We start from the raw sequence: 24,746 nt of genomic DNA, 5'->3' as shown, positions 1-24,746 counted from the left end.
CATTTAGAAACAATCTGCAAAGCAGAAATAGATTCAATATATCAAAAAAGAGAAAGTTCATTTTTATGTAAAGTCCACTTTGCTGAAGAAAAATATTACTGTAATTTATATTAATTTAATTGATTTTGTTATTTCAGCTGCATTCATTAAGGCTATAAGGGTTGTGATCTTCAGCAGTCAGTACAACATTAAAAAAAACATTCTCTGCATTTTTATTTTCAATTAGAGTGGATGAGCTGTGAAAAAAAGAAAGAACCGCTTGAGAGAACTTGCAAACCCCAATAGAAACTCTAAACATGCTAAACTATTCCTTTAAACTAAAAACACTTTGTATGCTGTGTGATAGTTTAAGCAGTGTGTATGCGCACTGATTTTTATTTAGGTAGTTTGTGATGTTCCCATAGATAAATAGAACAACTTCCTGGACATGTGAAGTTAAAGCTGCTTTGATACCATATTCAGTTCTCACAGCAGGCATGTAATCATATTCATAGTGATTCTTTGCCCCCTAGTGGAAAAAGACATTGTTGAAGACACCTCTTGAGACACGAGTCAAGTGGACAGATTTTTGGCCTAATGAGTAATGTTCCCATAGTAGTGTAGTGGTTAATATCTGTGTCAGCCATGAATTCCTGTGTAAATCCTCCTCTTCAGCCAAAGCATTAGTGATTGGCTCAATGTGTTAATGTATTTTTTACTATTGTCTAAATTGAGTGTCTGCAACCTTTGAATTTGTTTGTTGGTTTAAATGTCTGAAGATTCTCAGTCATCCAGTACAAAGGTTGGTTAAAATTAAGGGCAACTGGACTTGGTTGAAAATACCTGAAGACATTTCACCTCTCATCCAAGAGGCTTCTTTAGTTGCTTTAAATGTTTTTTTCCCCCCTATGCACTTTTATATATAGTACTATGAGCTGTATTTAATGATGAATATACACCTGAAGTTAATTAAATGTACACCAATTGGTTCTTATTCTCCTTCAGTAAGGTAAGGAGGGAGAAAGTTAAAATTAAGACATGGAGACAGCTTCAAAATCAAATAAACACATTTTACACTGAATTATGTCAAATAGTCAGACAGTTAATGTCATACTAAATGAGGTTTATGGTGTTATCTTTTGCACTTCAATATTTATGAATAAATAAAAGTATAAATAAATGTCTGGTGCACACTAGAGGATTTTCAAATCCTAACAGATTTTAAAAACGTGTACCACAGACATAACACACATTTTAATATTTCAATCTCAAGAACACACACACACACCAGTCAAGACGCAGCACCACACACTTGGCGTTTAAACTAAACGATTGCAGTGTGGCGATTCCAGGGACCCGGGATCTCACAGAAACCCTGCTGCCGTCGTCAGCTAGTTGCACTTGCACTGTGTTTTGCGCAGAAAAACAAACTAAGAGAATAAATCTGTGGATGAACCGATGAACTCATGGCTGAGAAGACGACATCAGCATGGTTTATACATTTAATAGCGCAAGAAAATACACAATTGGTGACGCCTCCCGCTCAGCTAGTTGTAAATGTTTGATGTTTATAATTCAAAATCGTGGTGTCTCCAATCAGAAACCCGAAACATCCAATGAGAACAAGCTGACTGGGAAGCTTCACCAACATGTTGTGTTGTGCTCGCACTTTAAAATACACTGTGCTGACCTAAGATTGTGTCTGTAAAGCCCTCACACTACAGGATAATTTGGGTCCATAATCTGTTCTGACCTCGGGTCAGGAACAATGACATGTGCTTTTCCATACATTTCTGTAGTTTGAGTATGCGTTCAGAACCGGATGTTGATTTCACTGCGCACGCCATCACCGCCAGAAACACTCTCGTTGCTGTCTGACAGGAAGCCGCTGCCTGTGGCTACTGTGGGGATGTTGTGTTCGAGGGTTGTGATTCGCTGTTTCAGTCGAAGCTGGGAAGCGTTGAACTCGCTCTGCAGACGGGCCAAACACGTCTGAAAACAACGTCATCATTAGTTATTATCATTAATGACCGTACCAACAGCAGTAGTAGAAGTGGAATAATGGTACTGACCTGTAGCCGATCCAGACTGGTTTCCAGCCTTTCCACCTTCTCCTCGAGCTCCTCCCCTGCAGACACGTTTACTTCCTCAAGAAGCCCCTCCTTCCGCAGGATGTCCCGCCCCCTCTGCTCCAGCTGGGCCCTGGCGTGGGGGAACTCCTGAAGCGCTTCCATCAGGTCTTGTTTGGAAAGGCAGAACAGGTCTGAGTATCCCAGACTGCGAATGTTAGCCGTACGTCTGTTACCCATCTTGCTGCCGCTGATGTTCAGAATGCTGATTTCGCCGAAGCAGCTTCCTGAGGTCAGAACAGCAAACTGGGTGACTCCATCCTCCCCTACCACTGCCAGCTGGCCATCTTTAATTATGTACATCTCCTTACCTACATCTCCCTTGGGAAAACAGACAACAGAGAATATTAATCAGTATTTTTAACAGCCATACTATCCATTCAACAGAAGAACTGAAAACTAGCCTAATAGCCTACTGTAGGTATAGCACTAGAAGTAATGTAGACTAGAAACAGCACTAAATATACAATTGTAAAATTGCCTTGGAAGATTTAAAGGTACCCTGTGAGGTTTTTGACCACTAGCAGTGCTATGGAGTCGTGTTTTTACTAGTGGGCCCATGTTTTGTTTGCATCATGCATCTGCACAAAGACAGCATACAGAACGATAAAAGACACATTCCTGCTGCCTGTTTCCAGCCATGCCACTGATTGACAGTTGGCAGCAGTAATGTGCAAAGTAGTGTAGCAATGCACCAAGGCCACGAAGAGGGAGACTGAAAACTTGCAGACAGCGTGAACCATGCATAATTTAAAATATACAGCTGTGGAAATGTTTTATGAAGACAATTGCATTCAACACTGGATACGCAACATGCATGCAAACTGTAACGCTCGTTTGCAAGACTCCATAGGGTATCTTAACTACAAGTCATAAAACATGCAGCTGGGTAACTTCCAATAATGAAATAGTGCTTGTGATATTGCTAAATATATCAATGATCAGTTGATGCAGGGAAAGCTAAAGGATAGCTTTAAACCCAGACGGTATTCATCATCCAGATTTGATAGCAGAACATAGCAAAATGAGCATGTCTGGATAGAAGGCTACCTACCAGCTGTCCAGCAATGCATTTACTCTGTTTATGTTGTGTGTAGTTAGTGCCCAGGAGCCGCCCAACAGCTGTGCAGTCATTTTTGGTGTCATGTCTACAATCTGAGGTGCTACAGCTTTTTAGTATAAACAGTACATCCTTTAGAAAAGAACAGGGTATATTCTGAGCATAACAAACATTCAACAGCTACTGTGAGCAGAAAGACTTTGGTCCAGTACATATTTAAATGCCACCATTATATAAAGATATTAGTTATGTGCTATTCATGTGAACAAGATAATAGACACTAATGTCCATGCATTATGGGCACCAAAGTTCGAAGTAAGGGAACATTTTGCAGTGTACCCGCTGGTTGACCAGCTGTTCTTAGAATAAATGGACTGCTATGTTTGGACACCTAATTCCTAGTTTAATACATCCATTACAGTGGTGCTGTAGCAATTGATAATATGTCCTTCAACAGTACCAGTAAAAGTAATACTAACCTTTCTACAGATGTAGTCTCCAGGACTGAAAACCTGCGGTCGAAGTTTTAATACCAATTCTATGAGGAGGCCTGCCTCACAGTCCTGGAAGATGCGCACCTAAGTCCACACACCCACAAACACAATTTATTTTGACTTTGTGATGATGACCTCTACATAAATACATTGCATTAATGGAGTTAAGAGAGATGTATATGGAGCTTTATTGTCTGAGTGTGTTTACCTTCTTCAGTGTGTCCAGGTGAACGTTAATAGCAATCTCTGCTCTCAGTTTATTGGGCAGGCTCCTCAGCACTTCCTGCTCATCTATTGTCTTCTGATTGGTCCAGAGGTAGTCAAACCAGCGAATGACACGCTGCTCTAGCACCTTGCTGACGCTTCTGAAGTGCATGTAGTGTTTCAGGGTGTCTACGCGGCTCTGAAAGGCTGCTCTTGTGGCATTCATATTGGAGATCATGGATCCAACATTACCCACAATGGAGGCAAAAATCAGGACACCGACCTTGGACAGAAATACTAGTATTAGCCATTTTTATAGACTGGAACAATTCCAAATCCACGATATAAGGTTTTTATGAATCATTCAAGGTAAGATAATATGAGCTATTACTATGGACTTACCAGGAAGTCAAATATCAGGAACAAATATTCCTCATCTCTAACAGGAGGAGGTGTTTCTCCGATGGTGGTCAGTGTCAGAGTCGACCAGTACAGACAGTATATGTAACTTCTGGTCAGGGAACCAAACTCAGGATCTGATGCATTGGGATAAACCCAAGAATCAGAGCCCAGTCCCAGGACCTTGGAGAAGCTGTAGTATCCACAGGCATTCCAGTGGATAATCACCAGGATGTACAGAACCAGTTTACAGATGCGGAAAGCGTTGGGGTAGCCCGTTCGTGTCTCTGTACGTTCAAACAACTCAAACAGGCGTGGCAGACGCAGCAGCCGGTTGAATCGAAGAAGGGGAGTGTAGCTGATTCCAACGGTCAGGTACAGGAGGTCAGTTGGAAGAATGGAGCAAATGTCAATTTTACACTGTGGGGTTCGTACGTAGGTTTCCCTCAGACGGCGCACATCTTTCACCATCAAGCCTTGATCCAAGAAACCTACACATACATAATACACATGAATAAATGAGTCAATGTAGGTGTCTCTCAAATGACATATGTATTAGTTAAAACCAAGATCCAATCAAATATTTTCATGTAGTAATGGAAATTAAAATAGAGAGTTTTGACTCATTGTTTAATTGTTTCATTACCTGTGTGGAGACGAACCGCTATATCCAGGATATAGACTCCATCACAAATGTAGTCCAGTACCAGCCACACCAACACATTCCTCATCTGGAGATCATCGAAACAGGCCCTACAGGAACAGGCACCCAGAGACACACTAGCAAATTAAGAAAACAGCACGCTGCACCGAGAAAATGATGAAGAATTAGTAAACAAAAATGACCCTTTGGCCACTGAAATAGCAGTTGGTGCAGTGGTAGTAAAGGTACTATCAGAAACAAGAGTCCACCACTATTAGCAGTATCAGAAGTGGTGCTTTCCACCCTAGCTTGTTCTCTACAAGTCCTGCCTATGCCTCCTCTTTGACATGTGCTTTTCCATACATTTCTGTAGTTTGAGTATGTGTTCAGAACCGGATGTTGATTTCACTGCGCACGCCGTCACCGCCAGAAACACCAAAAACTCACCAAAAACTGGCAAAAACAGCCACATATTTCAGAAAGCTATGGGTGACATCATAATCACATTGCTTTCTATTCAGTGCCAAAGCAGTGCAATAAGTATTACTACAACTGTCACTATTATACACTGAACAAAATTATAAACGCAACAGTTTTGTGTTTGCCCCCAAAGGAGAAGTGCTCACTAACACAGATGTTGACAGATTTGTGCACAATATTTGAGAGAAATAGGCCTTTTGTGTACATAGAGAAAGTCTTAGATCTTTGAGTTCAGCTCATGATGAATGGGGGCAAAAACAAAAAAGTGTTGCGTTTATAATTTTGTTCAGTGTAGTTGCACAGTAATAGTTCCCAACCTGACAACTAGGAGAGTCCAGTTATAAAAAACAGCAGCACCAATCACCAGCAGCCAGTTGTAGTATGCATCATCAGACGGTGATAAGACCACGACTTTACACTTCCTCCTGACAGAGAGGGGTAAAACAACAGAAAGACAGATTTATATGTGTCAGTTGATGTTTAGGCATTGTGTCCTTTGTTTGCTTTCTTACTTGCGTCTGGGGCGTCTGATTTCATTGCCTGCATCAGAGCCAGTAAGACTGTGGCTGAACCTGCTGGGCGGGGCCTGGGTGTCCATTTGGGCGGGGCCTCTAAAACGTTCCAAGAAGGAATCTGGTCGCTCTGTCTCCTCATGTAGACTCTTCTGTGCCCATTCTCTCAGAGTCATCACCATACCAACTATCCTGAGGACAGGTAGACAGAAAAATGGAAAGAGCTTATACTATACGGCACCAATAATTTTAAAGAGTAAAAGCATAAAGTCAACTTGTGTGTCATCAGTGATCATTTATCAGATGTCATACCTGGACAGAGCACCTCGCCCCTGAAAGGAATTCTGGGAATTATTAATCTCTCTTCTGTCGATTGCCGCCATTCTCTGAAGCTCTGAAGAAGTGTCATCACACATCGACTGAGCTCTACACAGATAAACACATCACAAGTACATAAAAAACATAGTTCAGGGACTACTACAATAACAGCAACAAACTCCGTCATTAGATTAAATAGAGTAAAACTTGGATTGATGTCACAATAGCAGACAGTAGGAAAAAAGACAACTGTGATTCTGAAGATTAAAATAGAAATGTACATATGTTCATTATTTAAGTTTTTTTTTTATGACCACTTAGGGGCAGCACAACAAGCAACACAGATTTTCCTCTTGTAAAACTGAGATGGTGAAAGTGTTAACAAACTGTAGCCTATTTACACATCCAGCAACGCTAAGCAACATTAGCATTAATTTGGAGTCATGTTTCTGTCCACCTGATGACTGTGTAAGCCAAATGTTGACTCTTCTTTTAGCACTGCCTTGGTCGCCACCAAGTCTTTAGCGGCTAATTGCTTCGCCATGTTCAATAGCTAGTAACTAACGTTATATGCCATTTGGTGCTGGGGAGGGAGCATACAGTGGTTTATTGAGCTTTTTGGCTGAAAACGGCTTCCTGCTGCTGCTTGCTTTAATGAGGGCTGTGAGACTGAACCAAAACAATAAAGTTGCGGGCCATAAAACCAAAACATTGAGTTGAACGAAGATGAAACGCTCTGTAGAGCTGTGGAGAACCTCAGAGTCGGGTGGCATGTCAGGCCATTTTCATTTCCATGGTGTCAAATAGCTTTGTCACATCCTTTGGCGTCTGGTACCAATGTACATGGCACCTTTTCGTGTCATAGATCAATGCACTGGGGGAAACCCTTTAGGGGCATTGTTCAATGCTAAAAGTACTACTATAAATGGAACAGTGTCCATTTCCTGTGTGAAACAAAGTCAGCACTGATTCCTTTAAGTGATAAATACTTAAATTGCGTTACTTAACTTACATAATTTAAGTCACGTAACGTAGTTATCTTAAACCCTGTAGTTATCTTAACCCAAACCAAGTAGCACTGTTGCCTAAACCTAACCAAACTGCAACGTTTTACACGGTAACAAAGTGCCATTTCACAATGATAGCCACTAGCTTTATTTTGAAAATCTAACCGGATGTTGCATTATTATTCTAGCTGACTTGACCTCAAAGCCCTAAACAAACAAAAGCAACACTAATGGGTACACAGGGCTTTTTAATAAATGGTGTTGACAAAGCGTCCATACATGACGCCCTGGGATGAGAATGGGTTCGGCTGGTATTTCTGTAGGTTTATCATTACCGGCAACACCTCCTCCCCCAGTGTTAATATAAAATATTAATTATTGGTGCAGCTTTAAATACGACTTTTTTATGTACAAAAGTGTATATCAAATATTTTAAACGAATCATCAAATATGTATCATCTAACAATATACACAAAACTATAATCTTAACATGTAAAACTGAACTATGCAACACAAAATTGAAAAGACTGAACTGCCCAATGCAGTATCAGTCTACTATGACTGAATGACAGACACTTACTGTTGTCATTAAAACCCTCTCGGTCCTCAGTGGTGATCGGTTGGGTCACAGAGCTTTCAGGCAGGCCAGTAGGCTGTTGTCTAATGGTTTGTGATTAATGTGTAATTTCAAGTAATAACTAAATTGTAATCTCAAATTTGGATAATAAAGATTTAATTCTCAGAAGATGCTTATAGTGTTGGATAATTGCTCATTTATTTTCTTATAGAAGCAGTAACATTATATTGCATACAACACATCAGGATATTGAAACTACAACTAGGTCTCAACAAGTCAAATAATGGTCCGTATCCGTATGTACAGATACCAGCACCACACACAGAGTCATGAAAATGTGTAATGAATGTATGTACGTGTTTGTACCTGCTAAGTGTGCTGTCAGCTCGGTCACTCTCCTCCTCTGTCCATGTCTTCACGGACAGCCTCTGTGAATCCTGCACTGGACCTGTCATCCTACACACACACAGACAGACGGACACATGCCGACATACCCAACTTAAGGTACATACACTGTCACAAAAAATGCTAATAAACACACCTACACATAATAAAACACACACTCACATTAAAGAGACATGCAAACATAGAGAGGCTCATGCAGACTGCCAAACACACACAACTCATGGACCCACAATCAGAAAAGTAAGGTCGTCCTGTACGAGGTCATCCTGTATCAGGCATCACCATGGAAACCAAATGGCATAGCAACAAGCTGTATAGTAGTCATGAAAACAGATTGTAAGAGACAGAGACAGACAGATCAACGAACCTGATAAATTTCCTGATATCCCAACGTTAGCTTGTCAGTCGATCAGTTCAGTTCACATCTGTAGATTTGTTGCATCCCGTCTCTATTCAGGTAGATTCACAAGACATTAATCAGGACAGACAGATGCTCACATGAAGGGATGGATGGATGGAGTGAACAAATGTAACCGATCAAAGGAATGATCACATGGCACTCCACAAAAGCATCGTTTAAATTGCAAATTGTGTGTGTGTGTGTGTGTGTGTGTGTGTGTTCCTTTTCACCTCCAAGCTCATCTGAATTCAAGAACCTTGTTTGAAGTGGCCTCTGAGCTGCAAGTGTGTCTTTGTGTGCGTATATTCTCCTGATTGCTGAAAGAGAAGTGTTTTATGGACACACACCTGCACGCGTGAATTGAGACGTAATTTTATTTCAGCTCCATTCAGAAACTGGATTTTGATCCACAACGCCTCTCATATTTTCCAGTAGAGCATCATATTGAGCTGAGGAATCAATAATTGAGATGGAATGTGTTGTTTGGAGCTGGAAGAAGTGCTCTATGTGTATTCTGAATTCACTGAAATTAAACACAAATCACCCCAAATTATGGTGTGCGCACACACGCTTGAAACCTTAAAGAATGTGCTGGGCAATTGAAAGTATTTCTTAGGGACTGAATGTCACACGTGATTGGTTGAATTAGACCCAGGAAACATCCAGCTAGCTCAACAGCTCTCTCTCAACACCAATTACAGCTATCCATACTGCCACCATGAGGTCATATCACCCACACTGTTGACATAGTAACGGCCTGGCAACAGCATGGTGTTATTATTACAATTGACCTGTCCCAATTATTTTCCTTTGTTGTGCTTTTGTTGTTTGCTTATCAAAAAACAATGTGTTTGTATGCACATACTATTACATAATTCACTAATGCACTTAATATACATATTTTTATATTAATACTGGAAAAAATATTTATCACTTGCATTGAAGAACTCACAGAGAATCATCACCCAATTTAGCTTCGCTCTACGGAGTGTTTTAGTGTCTTTCAGCTCATTGTTTTGGTTTATGGGGGCTCATCTATAAAATAACGAACGATCAATTTTGAGCATGTCTTAAGCAGAAAAAAACTTTGATGTGGAAAATGATCTTTTGTCTTAGCAAAGTATAGACCTATACATTGCCTGGCCTCAATCTCCTCTACCATCGCCGTGATCTTTTCTTCCAAAAAGTTCTCATTTGGTCCATGGTTATTCCTGACTACACCCTCATTTGTGCTGGCATTATATAAGGCATAATTGTTCATTGTGCCATCAATTTTAAGTTAATTTGAGATTTATAGATCACAGGGGACACTATTTGCTAATGGTTTTCTAAGAACCTGTGTGTTCAAGGTTTTTTATGCTCACTTTTATGAATTGAACAGAAGCACACCGTCAGGAATGTTCAAGTTCAAGTGTAAATCTAAGAACACTTTTATGAAAGAGGCCCTTGATGAATCCAGTGTATGTTTGCTGATCACCAAATGGCTGGCAGTTAGCGACTAGCTAGTGAACTAAGTGGAGCACAACTAACTTCCAGATATTGGGTGGTGTAGTTGATGGAGAGCAAAACAGCTAAAAGAGCGGGGAAAATTGGACTTACTTTTATCAGGAGGCCAGATACAAACACTAACACATTAGAGCTACGCGTTTCGCCCATTGCTTCTTCAGGCTTACATAGTGAAATTACAAACACACTTACAGGTGTGTTAAGTAGACCCTGTGCAGGTCATGTGACCAGCATAATCCATGTTTTCCATAAAACCTATAAAATTAACAGCTTATACAAAGCATTATAATATAAACGGCAAGAATGTGCTAATTATCCAAACAAATCAACACACATCATAATACATATATTTTAAACATACATCAGCCACAAGAATCACAACACAACAGAAGCTCATAAGTATATTAAGGCAAAATAGCCTGTCGTTATACTAAATGTGATAATTTAGTGTGATAATTATTAACAGATCGACAAACATCACAAATAAATAATATATATATATATATATATATATATATATATATATATATGTATATATATATATCCACTTTAAGAATTAAACATACACAAGTCACAGGAATTACAACAAGACCTCATAAATAGCCTGACGTTCCTACCTTTAGTATATATCCCTAAAGGGGAGGGTAGGACATTCAGTATCGTAACTTTCTCTGAAGGAAAAAAAAACACCTCAGAGATAAACATAATGATCAACATGACAGGAATGGGCTCAAATCTAGTGTCTCATTCAGTCCATGAGGTTCAATTGTGTTCAGTTCATGAATCCAAAAAGCTTCTCTTCTCAAAAGTTGGTTGATCATGTTACCCCCTCTTGGATTAGGACTCAATCTTTCAATGCCAATGAATTTAAGAGAAGTTGCTGAACCATGGTTTTTCTCTCTATAATGTCTAGCAATGGCATAATCCATGTTCCCATTTCTAATGGCCGCCTTATGCTCTGCCACTCTCGCTTTGAGATTCCGTTTAGTTTGGCCCACATACATTAAGCCACATGGACATTTCAAAACATAGACAACATGGGTAGACAGACAATTAATAAATTCTTTTATGTTGTATTTCTTTCCTGAATGGTAAAATATTTTTTAGTGTTAAATGTGTTTGAACAATGTGCACATTTGCCACACCTGTAGTTCCCATAAAGCTGTAGTGAAAGCCAATTAGTTTGAGTGGGTTCTTTATACGTGGAACTGACAACCAACTCTCTGATATTTCTGCCTCTACTGAAGCAAAAACGAGGTCTAGACACTGCTAAATGATTCAAATTTGGGTCACATTCTAGGATACGGCAATGTTTGTTTATGATCTGTTTAACTTGTTTAGAAATGGTACAATATTCTGACACAAATGTTATTCTGTTTTCAACAGGTTTAGGGGAAGGCTTCAATAATTCTGTCCTATCTTTTCTATTGGTTACTTCCACAGCCTGGTCAATAAGTGTTTGATCATATCCCCGTTCTCTAAATCGTCCAGCCATTTCTTCAGCCTTTATGTGATAATCCTGTTCTTCACTACATATTCATCTTAATCTCACAAACTGACCATATGGAATATTACTAATTATATGGCTAGGATGGCAACTAGTAGCGTGTAAAATAGTATTTTTAGGTTATGATAGAGAATTCTTACTGGCCACAATAGGTCTGCCAGGAGGACTTAATAAACCTTTATGTATCTCAGGCAATAAATAAAACACAGGAGTGTAAAACATGGATTGTGCTGGTCACATGACCTGCACAGGGTCTACTTAACACACCTGTAAGTGTTTTTGTAATTCCCCTTTACTTTTGATTTTTCATAGACTGATCCTGCACCAGCACCTTATTGTTGTTGCTGTGCTCGGGGAATTTCTTGTTTCCTTGTGATAATGTCAGTGTTGTGTTTTTAGCTTATTGCTCTGCCCCCAAGTGACTAAAGAGATTAGTTATTTTAGGTGTAAATAATACTGGTCCAAAATGTATATAGAATTGCAGTCTTGTAATGATGAGGAAAACTGTAAATTCGGGCCGTTAAAGGAATAGTTCAGCCGCTTCTTTGCTTTCCTTCCAAGCAGGAAACGAAAAGTCATGATGTTGTTAATTTAATTTAGTTACTAATGATTATCTTATACTTTGCTTTTTTAATACACAGTTAATTTAATTTAATCACTTTATTATTTTTGCTTTAGTTTTCAATACATAATCAATTTCAATTCAATTCAGTCCATTATTTGATTATAACTAAATACAGACAAAATCCTTTATTAACCAAGTGGCACACCCAAGGCTCCATATAGGACAAACAAACACCAGAAAACGTAATTCAAACTATATTTGAAAGAATGCTTTTATTTAACATTGTGATCTGTTGTACATTGAAGTTTGGATGTATTGCTAGCATGTAAGGCAATATTTTTGCCCACAGCTGCTTTCCAAAGGGCCAATAAAATAAAACAATTGACTGGAAATGCTTCACTGGACACATGATAACAATAAGGGAATGTTAACATCAGCAGCAACTAACCTGGATCAACTGCAGCATTAAGACAAAATGTAATAATATGTAAGACTAATACAGCATTAGAATTTTTTCTTACAGCTGAAGTCATATTTTAATTATTGCTTGCATGTTGAGTTTATACTAAAGCTGAGGCAGCTTTTGACATTTTACATTTCAGAAGTCTACAGTTTAGAATAGAAACTGCCATTTACCATTTAGTCAGTGTTAAAAGGTTTTTAAATCCTTAAAATAATGTGTTGTGATGTGTTCTTTATAAAAAGTTCAAATATATTACATGCATTAATCTAATAATTATCCCCTTAAAATCTCATTAAAATACCTTAATTTTATCTGTATTTATGGCAGGTTGAAAGACTTTCATAGTGTGTTTTAGTTTCTAGTGTGAAGACTATAATCTAGCGCAGCTTTGGTATTCAGTAAGGAGTATTATATTATGGCTTAAGTACAATAAATGCTCATACTGTGAATTGGCTGGCACAGTGGAAGATACACCAGAACTTAGTCAGTATATCATGAGGCAGTGACACAGGGGAAGCTTTGATATGTCAGTAGGTCATTGGGGGAAGAAAGCAGTTATGCAGAGGTAGGAGTTAATTGTCATTTTAAAAACCCTGAAAAGCTGAGGATACACTAGAAAGATCACCACCTTGAATTTTTGCTTTCCAAGGCTGAGAGATGTTAAGTGGCCATTGTCTTTAAATGTTTCCCATGTATCATAGCCTTTACATTTAAAGAAACAAAACCTTTTATATATGTATTTTCTCAACAGGTGTACCCCTCATCAGAACCACAGGAGTCTATCCCAGCATGCACTAGGCACTCAACCAAAACAAATCCCCCAGTATTTACCATGTAGCCATTACAGAAGACTCACTTCACTGCAAACTATCTGACCATTTAGAACATTTAAATTCCTTTTGCACCCTAAGAAGATTACGACTGACTGCATCAAAGTACACAAATATTCACTGAATGCAGAACAGATGGATAAAGTGACACTTCTATTTTTGGCTAACGCTGAATAACCGCTTAAAAGAACAAGACAATACAGCTGTGTTCACTCTCTTCGTGTCTCATCCCATCAAACAGGCGAAGGCAGTCAGTGTGTGTGAATGAGTGTCGTCTAAGCCCTCTTCATGCCTCTCCCCATCAGGCACGCGAAGATGGTCATCACCATTTTGGGGTTGATCTCCACCAAGTCCTCAGGCAGGGCGTAGACTTTTGCACCAATCTTCCTCGCCATGGAAATGGCATACCTGGTGCAGGAAAGGGTCATAGTTAGGATCACTACGGCAATTTTATTTAACTGTATTTTTTAGTAATTTACAAATGCATTTATTTTCTGCTTGTTATTTTCTTTTATAAGCACTGATTTGTCTAAATTACAGTGGGCTCCGGAAGTTACAGTTTCTCCAAAAGCTGTGTTTCAATCTTGAATCAGACAAGTCTTCTCTAGGTCTTCTCTAATGTTTTAAGACTCACATTTAATTATTTAGTCACTTTTTCTTCCCGCTGTATGGATTTATATTTGTGTCAAAATGCAGACATTTTGAACAAAACATTTTTTTCAAGCGCATAAATCATAATTTGTAAGTGACATTTTTGTCAGGCAGAGAAAAATTTTATTTGAGCAAACAAAAATATTTTTTTGCTCAATAAATTCATTCCTCTGGTTGCGCTGATCGACGTACACTAACTGCACAACAAAAACCTCCGTTATACTTCATCGCGCTACCATTCCTGAGAGAGCTTCCCTAGTGACTGATAACACCCCTAGCAACCGGATTGATACAGCTGAAGTACAATTAGATGCTCTGATTGGCTGGAATTGCGGCACACTGTCAGGTTGAGCGAGTGTGCAGGCAAACGTGAGAGCACATAAAGCAGGTATTTGCTCAAATTAAATTAATATAGTTTATGTGCATGCAAAACATTTGTCTGTGCCGTCCTATGGCGCGCTCAGAAAAGAAGTCAGAGAAAGTCATTACTTGGCATTGTTCAGTTTGTCTTCGTCTGACAGACTTCCTGTGTGAACCAGCTCAAAGTTCACACTCTTTGGCTGAATGGCATCAATCAGGTCCAGAACTGGAATACTGGTACCGATTGTTTTGTCCTGAACAGAGGGATACACACACAGCCACACACACAGATCAGCACATATATACAACATACAGTAAAAGTTCAGAACTGACCTTTGCCAGGGGAAGATAGAAATATGTACTTTCTCTTACAACAGTGTCAGTGACACTGCGTACAGGATGGTTGTGTTGTAAAACTACACGATTAAAAACTAAACTAAATCACTTAAGCAAAACTCACCTTGAAGCTTTTGATAGAGGAACTCTTGCCAGCCTCAACCAAAGTCTTGTTGACCCACGAAATTATCAAATCATCTCCTGCAACTGCTCCATGTCCAAGGTTTTCCAGAACATTTAAAGTGTACCTGCATATAGATCGGAAGACCTCATGTATGAATGTCAACAATTCTGTGATGATGGAACAGTGGATAAAACACAGGCCTTTGGTGTGGAAGCCCCGGGTTCGATTCCCCCGGCAACATCCATCAATATGTCTCTCTGACATATACAGCAATTGTAAGTCGCTTTGGATACAAGCTTTAGCTCAATGACTAATTAAACAACCTTATTGTAGATAAGGTATGGAGCTTGGGGTACATTCAGTGAGTTAAATAGTTAGAGGGGGGATTTTGGGGGTCCAAAATAAAAGATAATATGTTGCATATCAAATCAATACTACATTTCTCATAAAAGCCTTTGTTTTCCCTCTTTTGGACTTGTGCGTTTGGTTTGAAACAGTATTCAGCTCAGTATTGAGCGAGCACGCTCAATACTGAGTTGGCAGCAGCGAAACAGGGTAGTATGTAATGTGTAATGTATGTATAATGTAATATATGTACTGTACCCTTTCAAATACGTCCACTAAAGCGCTTGTTTTTGCCACTTACAGGCTCAGATTGTTGTTAAGACAACATTATGGAAATGATCCCTGCAGAGACAGACCTTTTTTAAAAGCAAAAGATCTGTGTTGTTTGTTTATGCAGAAACAGTCAGTGCTATATTGCTCGTCAAAGCCACAGTTAGTTTGTGTTATTGTGTGACTTCGGTGTTTTTAACCCTTTAAAACAAGTAAAATACCAGTTTTTATAAATGGAGTCTGGTGACTTTGAGCAGAGCGATATACAGCGACTGTTTGTGGTTGGACAAAAAGGATTCTACTCGTCTAAAGGTCCCTAAGGTGCAGAAAGACTCGTTTTGGCAAAAGCCTGCTACCCGCAGCCAAAGCAGTCTTGATGAGGACACGAGGAGTCCTGCCTGCAAGGATTACGTCACAAAAACTAGGGAAAATGTTGAAAACTGCTTTACTCTTTAACATCTCAAAATCACCACGTAATGAAGTTAAGTTTTACTATTAAGGGTAAGTCACCTCCTCATCAGCTGCCACACCAGCGCCAGAGTTAGAGTTGGATTTCCATCATAGAGGTCCTGTCCGCCAATTCCCACCAGGGAAAAACCAGCACTTTTCTTACCCAGCTCCACAGCATAGGTACAGTTTTCCATCTGTCACACACACAAACACACACACACATGAAGTTAGTATATTTTACAGTAAACTCAGTCAGGATCCAGGATACACACAGCCGCAGTTTGGAAAGTGGTGTGTGTTGTATGTTATGTTATGTGTCTTTGACCTTTTTTAAATGTCCTCCTCCTACTCCTTTGAATGGAGGGTGGTTGACTCTACCCTCCCAGTCCACCGGCACTTTAATCTTTTCATAAAGCTGGAGAATCACCAAGGCATCGTGCAGATCCCTGCATGAACACACATTTACACACACACACGCGCGCGTGGATTGAAATGGGTGAATTGTGCACTCGTGTGGCAATAAACAGTAACAATGACGACTACAGCGAGCCATTTCAGACAGAGAGGTACTGACCCGTAGATACGGTGAACATGTGGACTGACTCCGAGAGAGTTCATCCAGTTCCTGAAAGTTCTCTCCTCTCTGGTCTCACCTTGAGAGGGACAATAAGAGAGACAGGTAAGCCTCACGTGCAGACGCGTGGTGAAAGAATATGTGAGAGAGGAATAATTCATCCTTGCTTACTCTCCAGATTCCAGTCTTGGTTCTCTGGTTTGGTGAGAGCCGGGTGTTTGTTGAACAACGTGGCTACAAAGGCCATGTTGAGCTTGGCGTTTCCACACACGACATCGGTGGCAGTTACAAACTGTCGGCAGCCGAGGCGCTGGGCCTCTGTGAGCATATACTCTGCTCTCTTAGTAAGATCCTTCTCCTGGTGACACACAAACAAGCACAGGTTTACATTTTGTTGGGGAAAACAGGCATCTGTCATTTGGGATACGGAACATCCTTTAAGTGGTCCCATAGACTAAATGACATATGTGTGACAACAGATCCAGCTTTTCCTGTAGCATTTAAATATTACAACTTTATAGCTGTGGGCAACTTGTCTTTATGCATATCAGCTTACATAAAGACCAGTCATGTCGATCTCAATCTGCGGAACGTCCTCTTTACTGCCGTCTGGAGCAATCTGCTCAAGCAGGTGGAAGTACGCCTTGGAGTCCTGCACAGAAACAGAGATGCACAAACACACAGATAGAGGCTTAGTGAGATACGATAAACCCCACTGATTTATTCTCTTGGGATTTCACCAACATTGTGCTGGGAGTGAAACTGCCACATTAAATATTGCAGTATGTAACTGTACGTTATGTAACTTTTTTTGCAAAAGGTTAGACCCCGAAACTAAGGTAAGGGTTTAGCAGTGAAACACAGTAAGAGGCTTAGATGTTTCCTTACCTTAATATCTCCAGAAAAGTTTGATATGCTCATGCCAACTTTCTTTAAATGGAAATTGGCCCAGCGCAGCAGCAGCTCCTCTGGAGTGAGTTTCATCAACTCTTCCATACTCTCCCCTTCCTCTAACAGCGCTGCTAAAGCTGTACACGGAGAGACAAGCATGACTCTGATGTGCGAGGGTGGAAAGCAAAAACGTCTGTCTGGTGTTTAGTTTTATAACTACAGACAAGTCTGACTCTGTGTGTTTGTGTGTGTTTGTATATACCTTCATTGCGGCTCAGCTGTATATCAGCAAACAGTCCTATCTTGATAATCTGCCAGAGGAGCCCGAGCACCAGGTGAGGTTTTCCCTCCTTCAGGTCTTGAGCTCCGATGTTGACAACTTGGCAGCCGATGGCCGAGGCTGAATTCAGAGCCAAGTTCAGATTCTCCTGTTGTGTGTGTGTGTGTGTGGAGTGGGGGGGGGTAAAGTTGGATATGGCCACAAATTAGGTCAAATTCATGCAATACAATGTATAACCAGTGATGTGGTTTTAGATAAAAAGGCGTCAAATTCTAAGTCACACTAAACATGACACATTACTAACTAGTCATGCAACAGGCTAACCTGTGTGGTGAAAGGCGTCAGTTTTTTTTTATTGATGGTTCTCTCATCAATGGTGTCAGGAACGGAGAGGTTGATGAGTTTGCTGCAAAAGATTACCACATTTTAGCACAGTGAATCCATACAATGCCTAAAAACAGACAGAAAACCGGTTCAAGTTAATGGATTTGGGTAAAATGAAGGATAGAGATAGAAGTTATGGACAGATAAGTACAGATATTTACAAAGTGAGCGATCAATATGCTGAAGAACACATGATTTTGAGTGCTTTGATGTTAGTGAGACTCACCAAAGCACGATGCCGTCTGCCACTGCTTTGAACAGAGCTTCAGTGCTGGGGTTGATGGGCAGGACATGTTTACAGTCTGGATCCTTCTCCAAAGAAGTGTTAATGTAGTTTGCAAAGGCAAAGCGCTCCTGCTCTGGAATACAGAAGAGTCGAGTGTCACGTGGATATTGGAGGGTGAACTCTTCCATATTACTCTGTCAGTAATTAAATATTACTGTGCTAACCAGAAATCGAATGATGAGTTCCTTCACTGGTGCTCTTGCTGGTGCCCCCGATGGCGACGATGCCTTCTTTCTTGTTGAGAGCTTTCCTGAAACCCTGGGCCATGCGGCTGTCCTTCAAATCCTGGAAAATCTGCACACAAAAACACACACAATCAAACTCTGGATGCATTTGCTAAGATACTGATTCATAATTACGGTTTACATGTTGGTCAGTTTAGTGGTTTGTCTTTTGTCCCAGTTAGCCAGTCACTCACTCAAGTATGACAGAAAATACGTTAGTCATCAGTTGATTTTAATATAATCTGATTTGTTAGTCATACGTCCAGTTTGTCAGTTGAAGCTAGGACTCAACAATTAGTTGATGGTAAACTGTTAGCAAAGGTGTGAATCAGTTAGTTAGTTGGTTAGTTAGTGTTACCTACAGTCGTGAACTCTGTGAGGTCGATGCGGCTGTCGTTGTCTTTGTCCAGCTTCTGAATGATTTCTCTGATCTGGTATCCAGGCAAAGGGCAGCCCACCTCACGGAAGAGATCGCCGAGCTCAGAGGCAGTGATGTACCCATTACCATCCAGATCTGGAGAAGTTGGGAAGAGGGGAAAATAGCAAAGTTCAAGCACTGTTGTAATTTGGAGCATTTCCATGCTGCTCTTTTCTAAAGGACTCTAAAATGCTTCATGTGCAATCCTAAACTGCTGCCGCATCCCTTTGATAACGCATCGATTCAAATGAAGCTCTGCAGCAGGCGTATCAAAGGTTTCACTCCTTTCCATAAATCACAGATGCACAAAAGCACAAACAGGAGCACAAACAATGTTTAAGAACATGCGTTTGTACTCCACTTAAAGTGTGATTGACTAGTTCATCATTGTCTGACAGGTGTCTGCAATATCCGCACACACACTTTTACTCACCCACTTTCTGGAAGCCCTCCCTGATCTCCTCCATCTCCTCAGTGCTGATTTTTGCCGACATACTGACACCTAAATAAAAATAGAATAGCAGAAAATGCTGCATTTAGGTACTGTGACGCAACTTGATGAACTCTTTTACACATTATACACATAACCAGAAATGATCCGTTTCTAAAGGTGCCAACACTAAGTACCAGATTAAATCACTGATACTTTACCACCAATTAGCTGCTGTACCTGAATACAATTGAGGGCAACAAATAATATCATAGTTGAGATGATTGGTAGCCTGATGTTTTAAAAATCAATGAGTCAACATAAGCTGTGCAGATTCATCTCAGTCATCTGGATGAAATGGTTTTCATGATTACAAGCTCCTTTGTATTGATGATGGATGATGTGCTACATTGATGCTTTCATAATTTCATGGTGAAGAGGAGCATTGAACTGAGCAAAATGATGACTTATGTGAGGAAGTTATTTCTCCTTTCAGAAGTCCCATGGTCTCACTTTAATAAATCATTGCATCTAGGCTAAGTCCTCTTGGTGATACAGGGTACAGCAGCCAGCTCAACACGGTGATGCTGAGAAGCATGATTCATATTCATAACTTGGGCATCTGAAAGAGTACAACAGGCACAGATTTGTTAAATGTGGGTTAGGGTTAGAGACATTATTGCTCTGTTTACCGTTAAATGCTTGGCTCAGAGTGGAGCCACACTACAGCTCTCAAACAACACAGCTCTGTTAACTCAGCCAGGAAAATAGATAGTAGCTCAATCTATTCCACAAAGAGTCAGTTAGCATCACAGTTACATTCATCAGAGACCCTTTTAACATCTAATAGATTTATGTTGATTGCCTTTGGTGTTATTTGATTCTGTAATGGAGGTTTGTTTTATGGCTTTTGTAGATAGCTAATTACATTACAGCTACTATATATAGATATTTATTAGCTCTCTCTAGAACAAAACCAATACGATATGATCCACATAAGCTTGTATAGAATCGTAGACCTGCATATTCACATCTGGCTGAAAGATTAAAGGATCAAGTCACGCAAATCACAAAAACAAATATCATATTTTTCCACTTGTAAATGACAATCACAATGATTCTATCCGAGTTTAGGGAAGGTGGACATATACTTAATGTTATTGGAGGCATGCTGTATGAGAAAATGATTTTTGTAATGTAAAGACTATGCCTTTGGTGCGAGAGACCTGGGTTCAGTCCCCCACTGAGACCCATACATCATGTGTCCCTGAGCAAGACACTTAACCCCTCATTGCTCCGGAGTCGTGCGACCTCTGACACATATGTCGCTTTGGATAAAAACGTCAGCTAAATGAATAAATGTAATGTATCAAATGAGGCAGCTGACTATCAGATCTTATAGGCAAGGGTGATGCTTTCAGTAGCAAAAAGCAGAGCTCTTTAGGAGGTTTGCAACTTAATGTATCACACAACACATCGGATAATGTTATAGAAAATGTTGGCCTGCGCGGGACACTCCCAGACAGTAGAGATGGTGAAATTAGCCTGAACTGTATATGATTTAGTCTGAGAGAGAGCTTTCTGCTGCAAATAGCAGAGCCCTGCTAGCTGAGACAAGAAGATCCAGCGACTTGATGTATTACATCCGCAGATAATCAATACAAGCCCACCAAGCCAAAGCCATTCGCACAAATCAAGCATTATAAGCCTGAGATATGGCATCTAACTGCAACACCAAATAGAAAAAATAACTTCATCCTTACATAGCTAATGGAACTGAGACAAGTTTAATAAAACCATTCCTCCCCCCTCTTTAGACATCCATTAAAAGATCCGATTGATGAGAAATCTAGAGATGAATGATGTTTTCCACCTGTGAGTGTAAAGAGACATTAGCAGACTAAAAAGATGTTTGTAAAAAAACAACCCCAACAATTCTTAAATTGTTGGTTTTTGAATTCAAATCACGTTTTCACATCTTTAAAATTCACTTATTTCCAATCCAAAAGTCTTTAAAAAACCTCTCACATGTGCCGTGATCATGTTACAGCAAAGGCAAATAAACAAATAGGCTAGGCTTCGGCATAAACATGCAAACATAGTGATTGTTCAGCCAGACACAGATGCGGGCTTGTGTCTCCAAAAACACATAAAAAAAAAAACAACGTTTAAGACACTCCAATACAACCCTAGTGGTCAGCTATCTATTCCCCAGGTTATTTGAATAATGAATGGACATGCAGTCGTATTAAAGCAAACCAAGCCTGTCAACACAATACAGAAAGTATCCTTCAGTACAAGATACTGTACATCTGAAAACCTTAAAATAATTTACAATCAATAGGAAATGCATTAAACTTGAGCTACGCTTAATCTTTAAAGACATTATTGTGGTTTGTGTTTTTGCAAATATCATCATTATAACTTCACACTTTGAACTCTGTTCATGCAGAACACAATATTTGTTTACTGCCACCAGATGTCACTAGTTCACTTCAGAAAGAACCCAGAACTTCATTTTAAAGCTAAAGGATCTTAGGGTTTGTCCTTGTTGTGTTTTCTGTGCATGTTTCTTAAGGTAGAGGTAGTTTAGAGGTCTGTTTATGCCAATAGTAATCAGAAAATCACAGAAAGGTGTTATTAAATAACACAACATGATCATGCAAAGCATATTTTGGAAATATTGATCAGATATCTGTATCTAGGTGGTGAAAAAAATGTCATCAATCATGCATGTAGCTAAAATCCAATCATTCCTGATTGATCTAACATTAACTCTATGACACTGCATTGTCTGGATCATGATTTGTCCTCCGGATTTAGATACTGAGGATTCAGTCACACTAGCAGTGATGCACATGACTAAAGCAGTGTGTTTATAACCTACAGTCACACTCCAGTATTATAAAATCCATTGAGAAAAACAGCTACATTCAACTACATGTATTTGGAAACAACCAAAAAATGTATAATTTATACTTAAATAGCCATAGTATTTACTATTAGAGCCTGCAAGCTGCAGGAAAAACATCTAACGTTAGACCTATTCTTTGCACAATAAATGTTCAACTTTCAGATGGTTAGCTATATGGGATGCTCCATTATAAATCAGCTAGCATACATATATTAAGATATAGGCTATTCATAAAATGATAACTAACAGCTGGCATTTTTTGATTCACATCTCTAAATAATCTTCTAGTAAGCTATGTGAGTTATAGATCTTATTTTCTGCTCCTCAGTAAACCTAACAAAAGACTTCTACTGAATCAAGAGAAAACGCCCTAAAACGCTCCTTCTTCTTACCTCAAGTCCGCTGGTGCAATTCAATAAAAGTCACCTGGGGTAATGAAACCCTGTGTCGGCTTCTCACTAATCCTCTGTCCCATTTTAAACTGACACCGCCCGGTGAGGAGAACCGCTCCGCCCCTCCGGGCCCACCCCTCCCGAAACCAACCTGCCTCCGCCTTCCTCCCATCAGCAGCCAGAAACTAGTGATGTGGGATACCACTTCATTCCTATACGAAGTAATACCCAAGCTGGTATTGCTGATACCCATACCAATACTTTTTCCATATTTTATTTCTAGTTTTATGTGACCTCCCTCTCCTTTTTCTGTATTTATGAGAGAAATAAGGAGTAGGCTGTGGCCTTACCAATTCATAATAATAGCTGCATAATGACAAGACATCAAACTACTGTCATATTCTTTAATTATAATGAAAACATCCTGCTCAGAACTGCTGCTTCATAACATCATCATTATTATTGTGACAGACTTAATCTCAGATGTTTAGCGAAGTTTGCAGTGTTGCTAAAGTATTTGCTAAAGTATTTCACTGTCTTTGCACACACATCACACAGAGCAACATTATTACCTTCACAGCTAAAATACAGCTGACTCTGTATTCAGTCATGGGAAATGGAAAGGGCTGCACTTCAAAGAAGCTCCGTCACAGAGCCATAGCGCAAGCATGACTTTGACAGGCGGAAGGAAAAGTAGTTCCTATCAACCATGTATAATTACACCATCCTGGTGACAGTAAGATACTTATGATAAAACACTCACTCACTCCAAATTACTAAGTTTAGATATCGATTCTTTTATATGAGTATTGATCCTAGAGCAGGAAACGTTGGTATCAGAAATATCAGTACTTTTGGGTCGACCTGCAGATCACTATCAGAAACCATACCTTTATAAAAGAGCCATAAGTAGCACTCACAGATGCCACCAAGCTAAAGGGATGAACTAGCAAGCTAAAACCACTTCTTGTGAATAAGCTGCTTGATGTACTGTTTAGCCTTTGTTTTATTTAGAATTTATTTTTTCAGAGTTCAACAAACTAACAGCTCTGAACCATATTTCATTCAGTTCAGAATTTCATTGTCCCTCAGACCAGCTGCATTGTACATTTTACACAAAAGCTCCTCTTTGCAGTAAGTAAGTGAACACACGGTGTCAACCAAAGATTGTAAAATGTATCAACATCAGGCAAGGTTAGACTGTGTACAAATAGTCATCTGTAGCAGATTACTGATTATTCATTCTGCAAACATGCTTTATCAGTGAGTGTAACTTTGTGTGTGATCTGTCACAGCTCTGCTGCTGCTATACCAGCCTCTACATGCAGGAATTCCTCCTCTCTCCCTCCTCCTCCTCCTACCCATGCCTTTACTTCCCCTTTTCTCTTCCCTCTCCTCTCATATCCCTCTGCCTCTGCTGCGATGTGCTGAATCTTGTCAGAGTAAATTCCTCCCCAGTGGCAGAAACCCAGGAGTGGTGGGTTTTGATTCAGACTTGAATAGTTAGTGTCCTGCACAAACCTGCTCCCTATTATCTGGTTCTTTTAATGTTGATTACTGAGATTGTAACATTAGTGATGCAGTAAATTAAAAGGTGGGTATTGTATTATTGGTGATCTTGGATGATTGCAGGTTTTGATATTTTTAGCTTACATATTTTTAACAGCTGTATTCATTTATTACGGAAAGGTGCATTTATATATTGTCTTACTTACTGTAACGTTGGATTTTTATACATGTATAATCTGCTGTTATCCTTTTTATCTCTCGCATTTTCTGCTGAATTTGCTTTGCTGGTATATCAGCACCTATTATCGGGCTGATGTGTGGTTTTTGTCTGTGTACTCCGCAAAGCTGTTGTGCACCATGAGCCCAAGAAAAAATTCTCCTTGAAGACAATAAAGTTCATCTAATCTAATCTATTATCACAATATTTACT

The 24,746-nt window shown here is 39.6% G+C and overlaps 2 protein-coding genes across 3 annotated transcripts; both read right to left on the bottom strand.

The window, feature by feature from the left end:
- Positions 1–55: 55 nt before the first annotated feature.
- On the bottom strand, positions 56–8,711 carry cnga2a (cyclic nucleotide gated channel subunit alpha 2a). The gene is made up of 11 exons (XM_038698664.1): positions 8,575–8,711; positions 8,169–8,258; positions 6,213–6,326; positions 5,901–6,092; positions 5,706–5,813; positions 4,912–5,018; positions 4,269–4,756; positions 3,871–4,149; positions 3,648–3,746; positions 2,052–2,429; positions 56–1,971 (listed from the first exon to the last, which is right to left on the bottom strand). The coding sequence occupies exons 2-11, from the start codon at positions 8,255–8,257 to the stop codon at positions 1,792–1,794; spliced, it is 2,034 nt and encodes a 677-aa protein (XP_038554592.1). The 5' UTR covers position 8,258; positions 8,575–8,711; the 3' UTR covers positions 56–1,791.
- Positions 8,712–12,434: 3,723 nt separating this feature from the next.
- On the bottom strand, positions 12,435–22,929 carry LOC119888858 (plastin-3-like). 2 transcript variants are annotated; one of them, XM_038699638.1, is made up of 16 exons: positions 22,808–22,929; positions 19,505–19,573; positions 19,016–19,167; positions 18,594–18,723; positions 18,370–18,502; positions 18,084–18,165; positions 17,742–17,907; positions 17,477–17,616; positions 17,145–17,240; positions 16,760–16,946; positions 16,589–16,667; positions 16,340–16,460; positions 16,075–16,208; positions 14,950–15,073; positions 14,619–14,743; positions 12,435–13,886 (listed from the first exon to the last, which is right to left on the bottom strand). In XM_038699638.1, exons 2-16 carry the CDS (start codon positions 19,563–19,565, stop codon positions 13,754–13,756), a joined length of 1,863 nt encoding a protein of 620 aa, XP_038555566.1. In that variant the 5' UTR covers positions 19,566–19,573; positions 22,808–22,929; the 3' UTR covers positions 12,435–13,753. The 2 variants fall into 2 exon arrangements, with proteins under 2 accessions (XP_038555566.1, XP_038555567.1); XM_038699639.1 differs by lacking the exon at positions 19,505–19,573 and having other exon boundaries at positions 22,808–22,861.
- Positions 22,930–24,746: the final 1,817 nt, after the last annotated feature.

This window comes from Micropterus salmoides, unplaced genomic scaffold (genome assembly GCF_014851395.1).
Source record: "Micropterus salmoides isolate LMB-PRFRI ecotype aquatic unplaced genomic scaffold, ASM1485139v1 Ms_hic_scaffold_5, whole genome shotgun sequence".
NCBI lineage: Eukaryota > Metazoa > Chordata > Actinopteri > Centrarchiformes > Centrarchidae > Micropterus > Micropterus salmoides.
The sequence above is the reverse complement of the archived record's forward strand: the minus strand, read 5'-3'. Positions and strand labels throughout refer to the sequence as shown.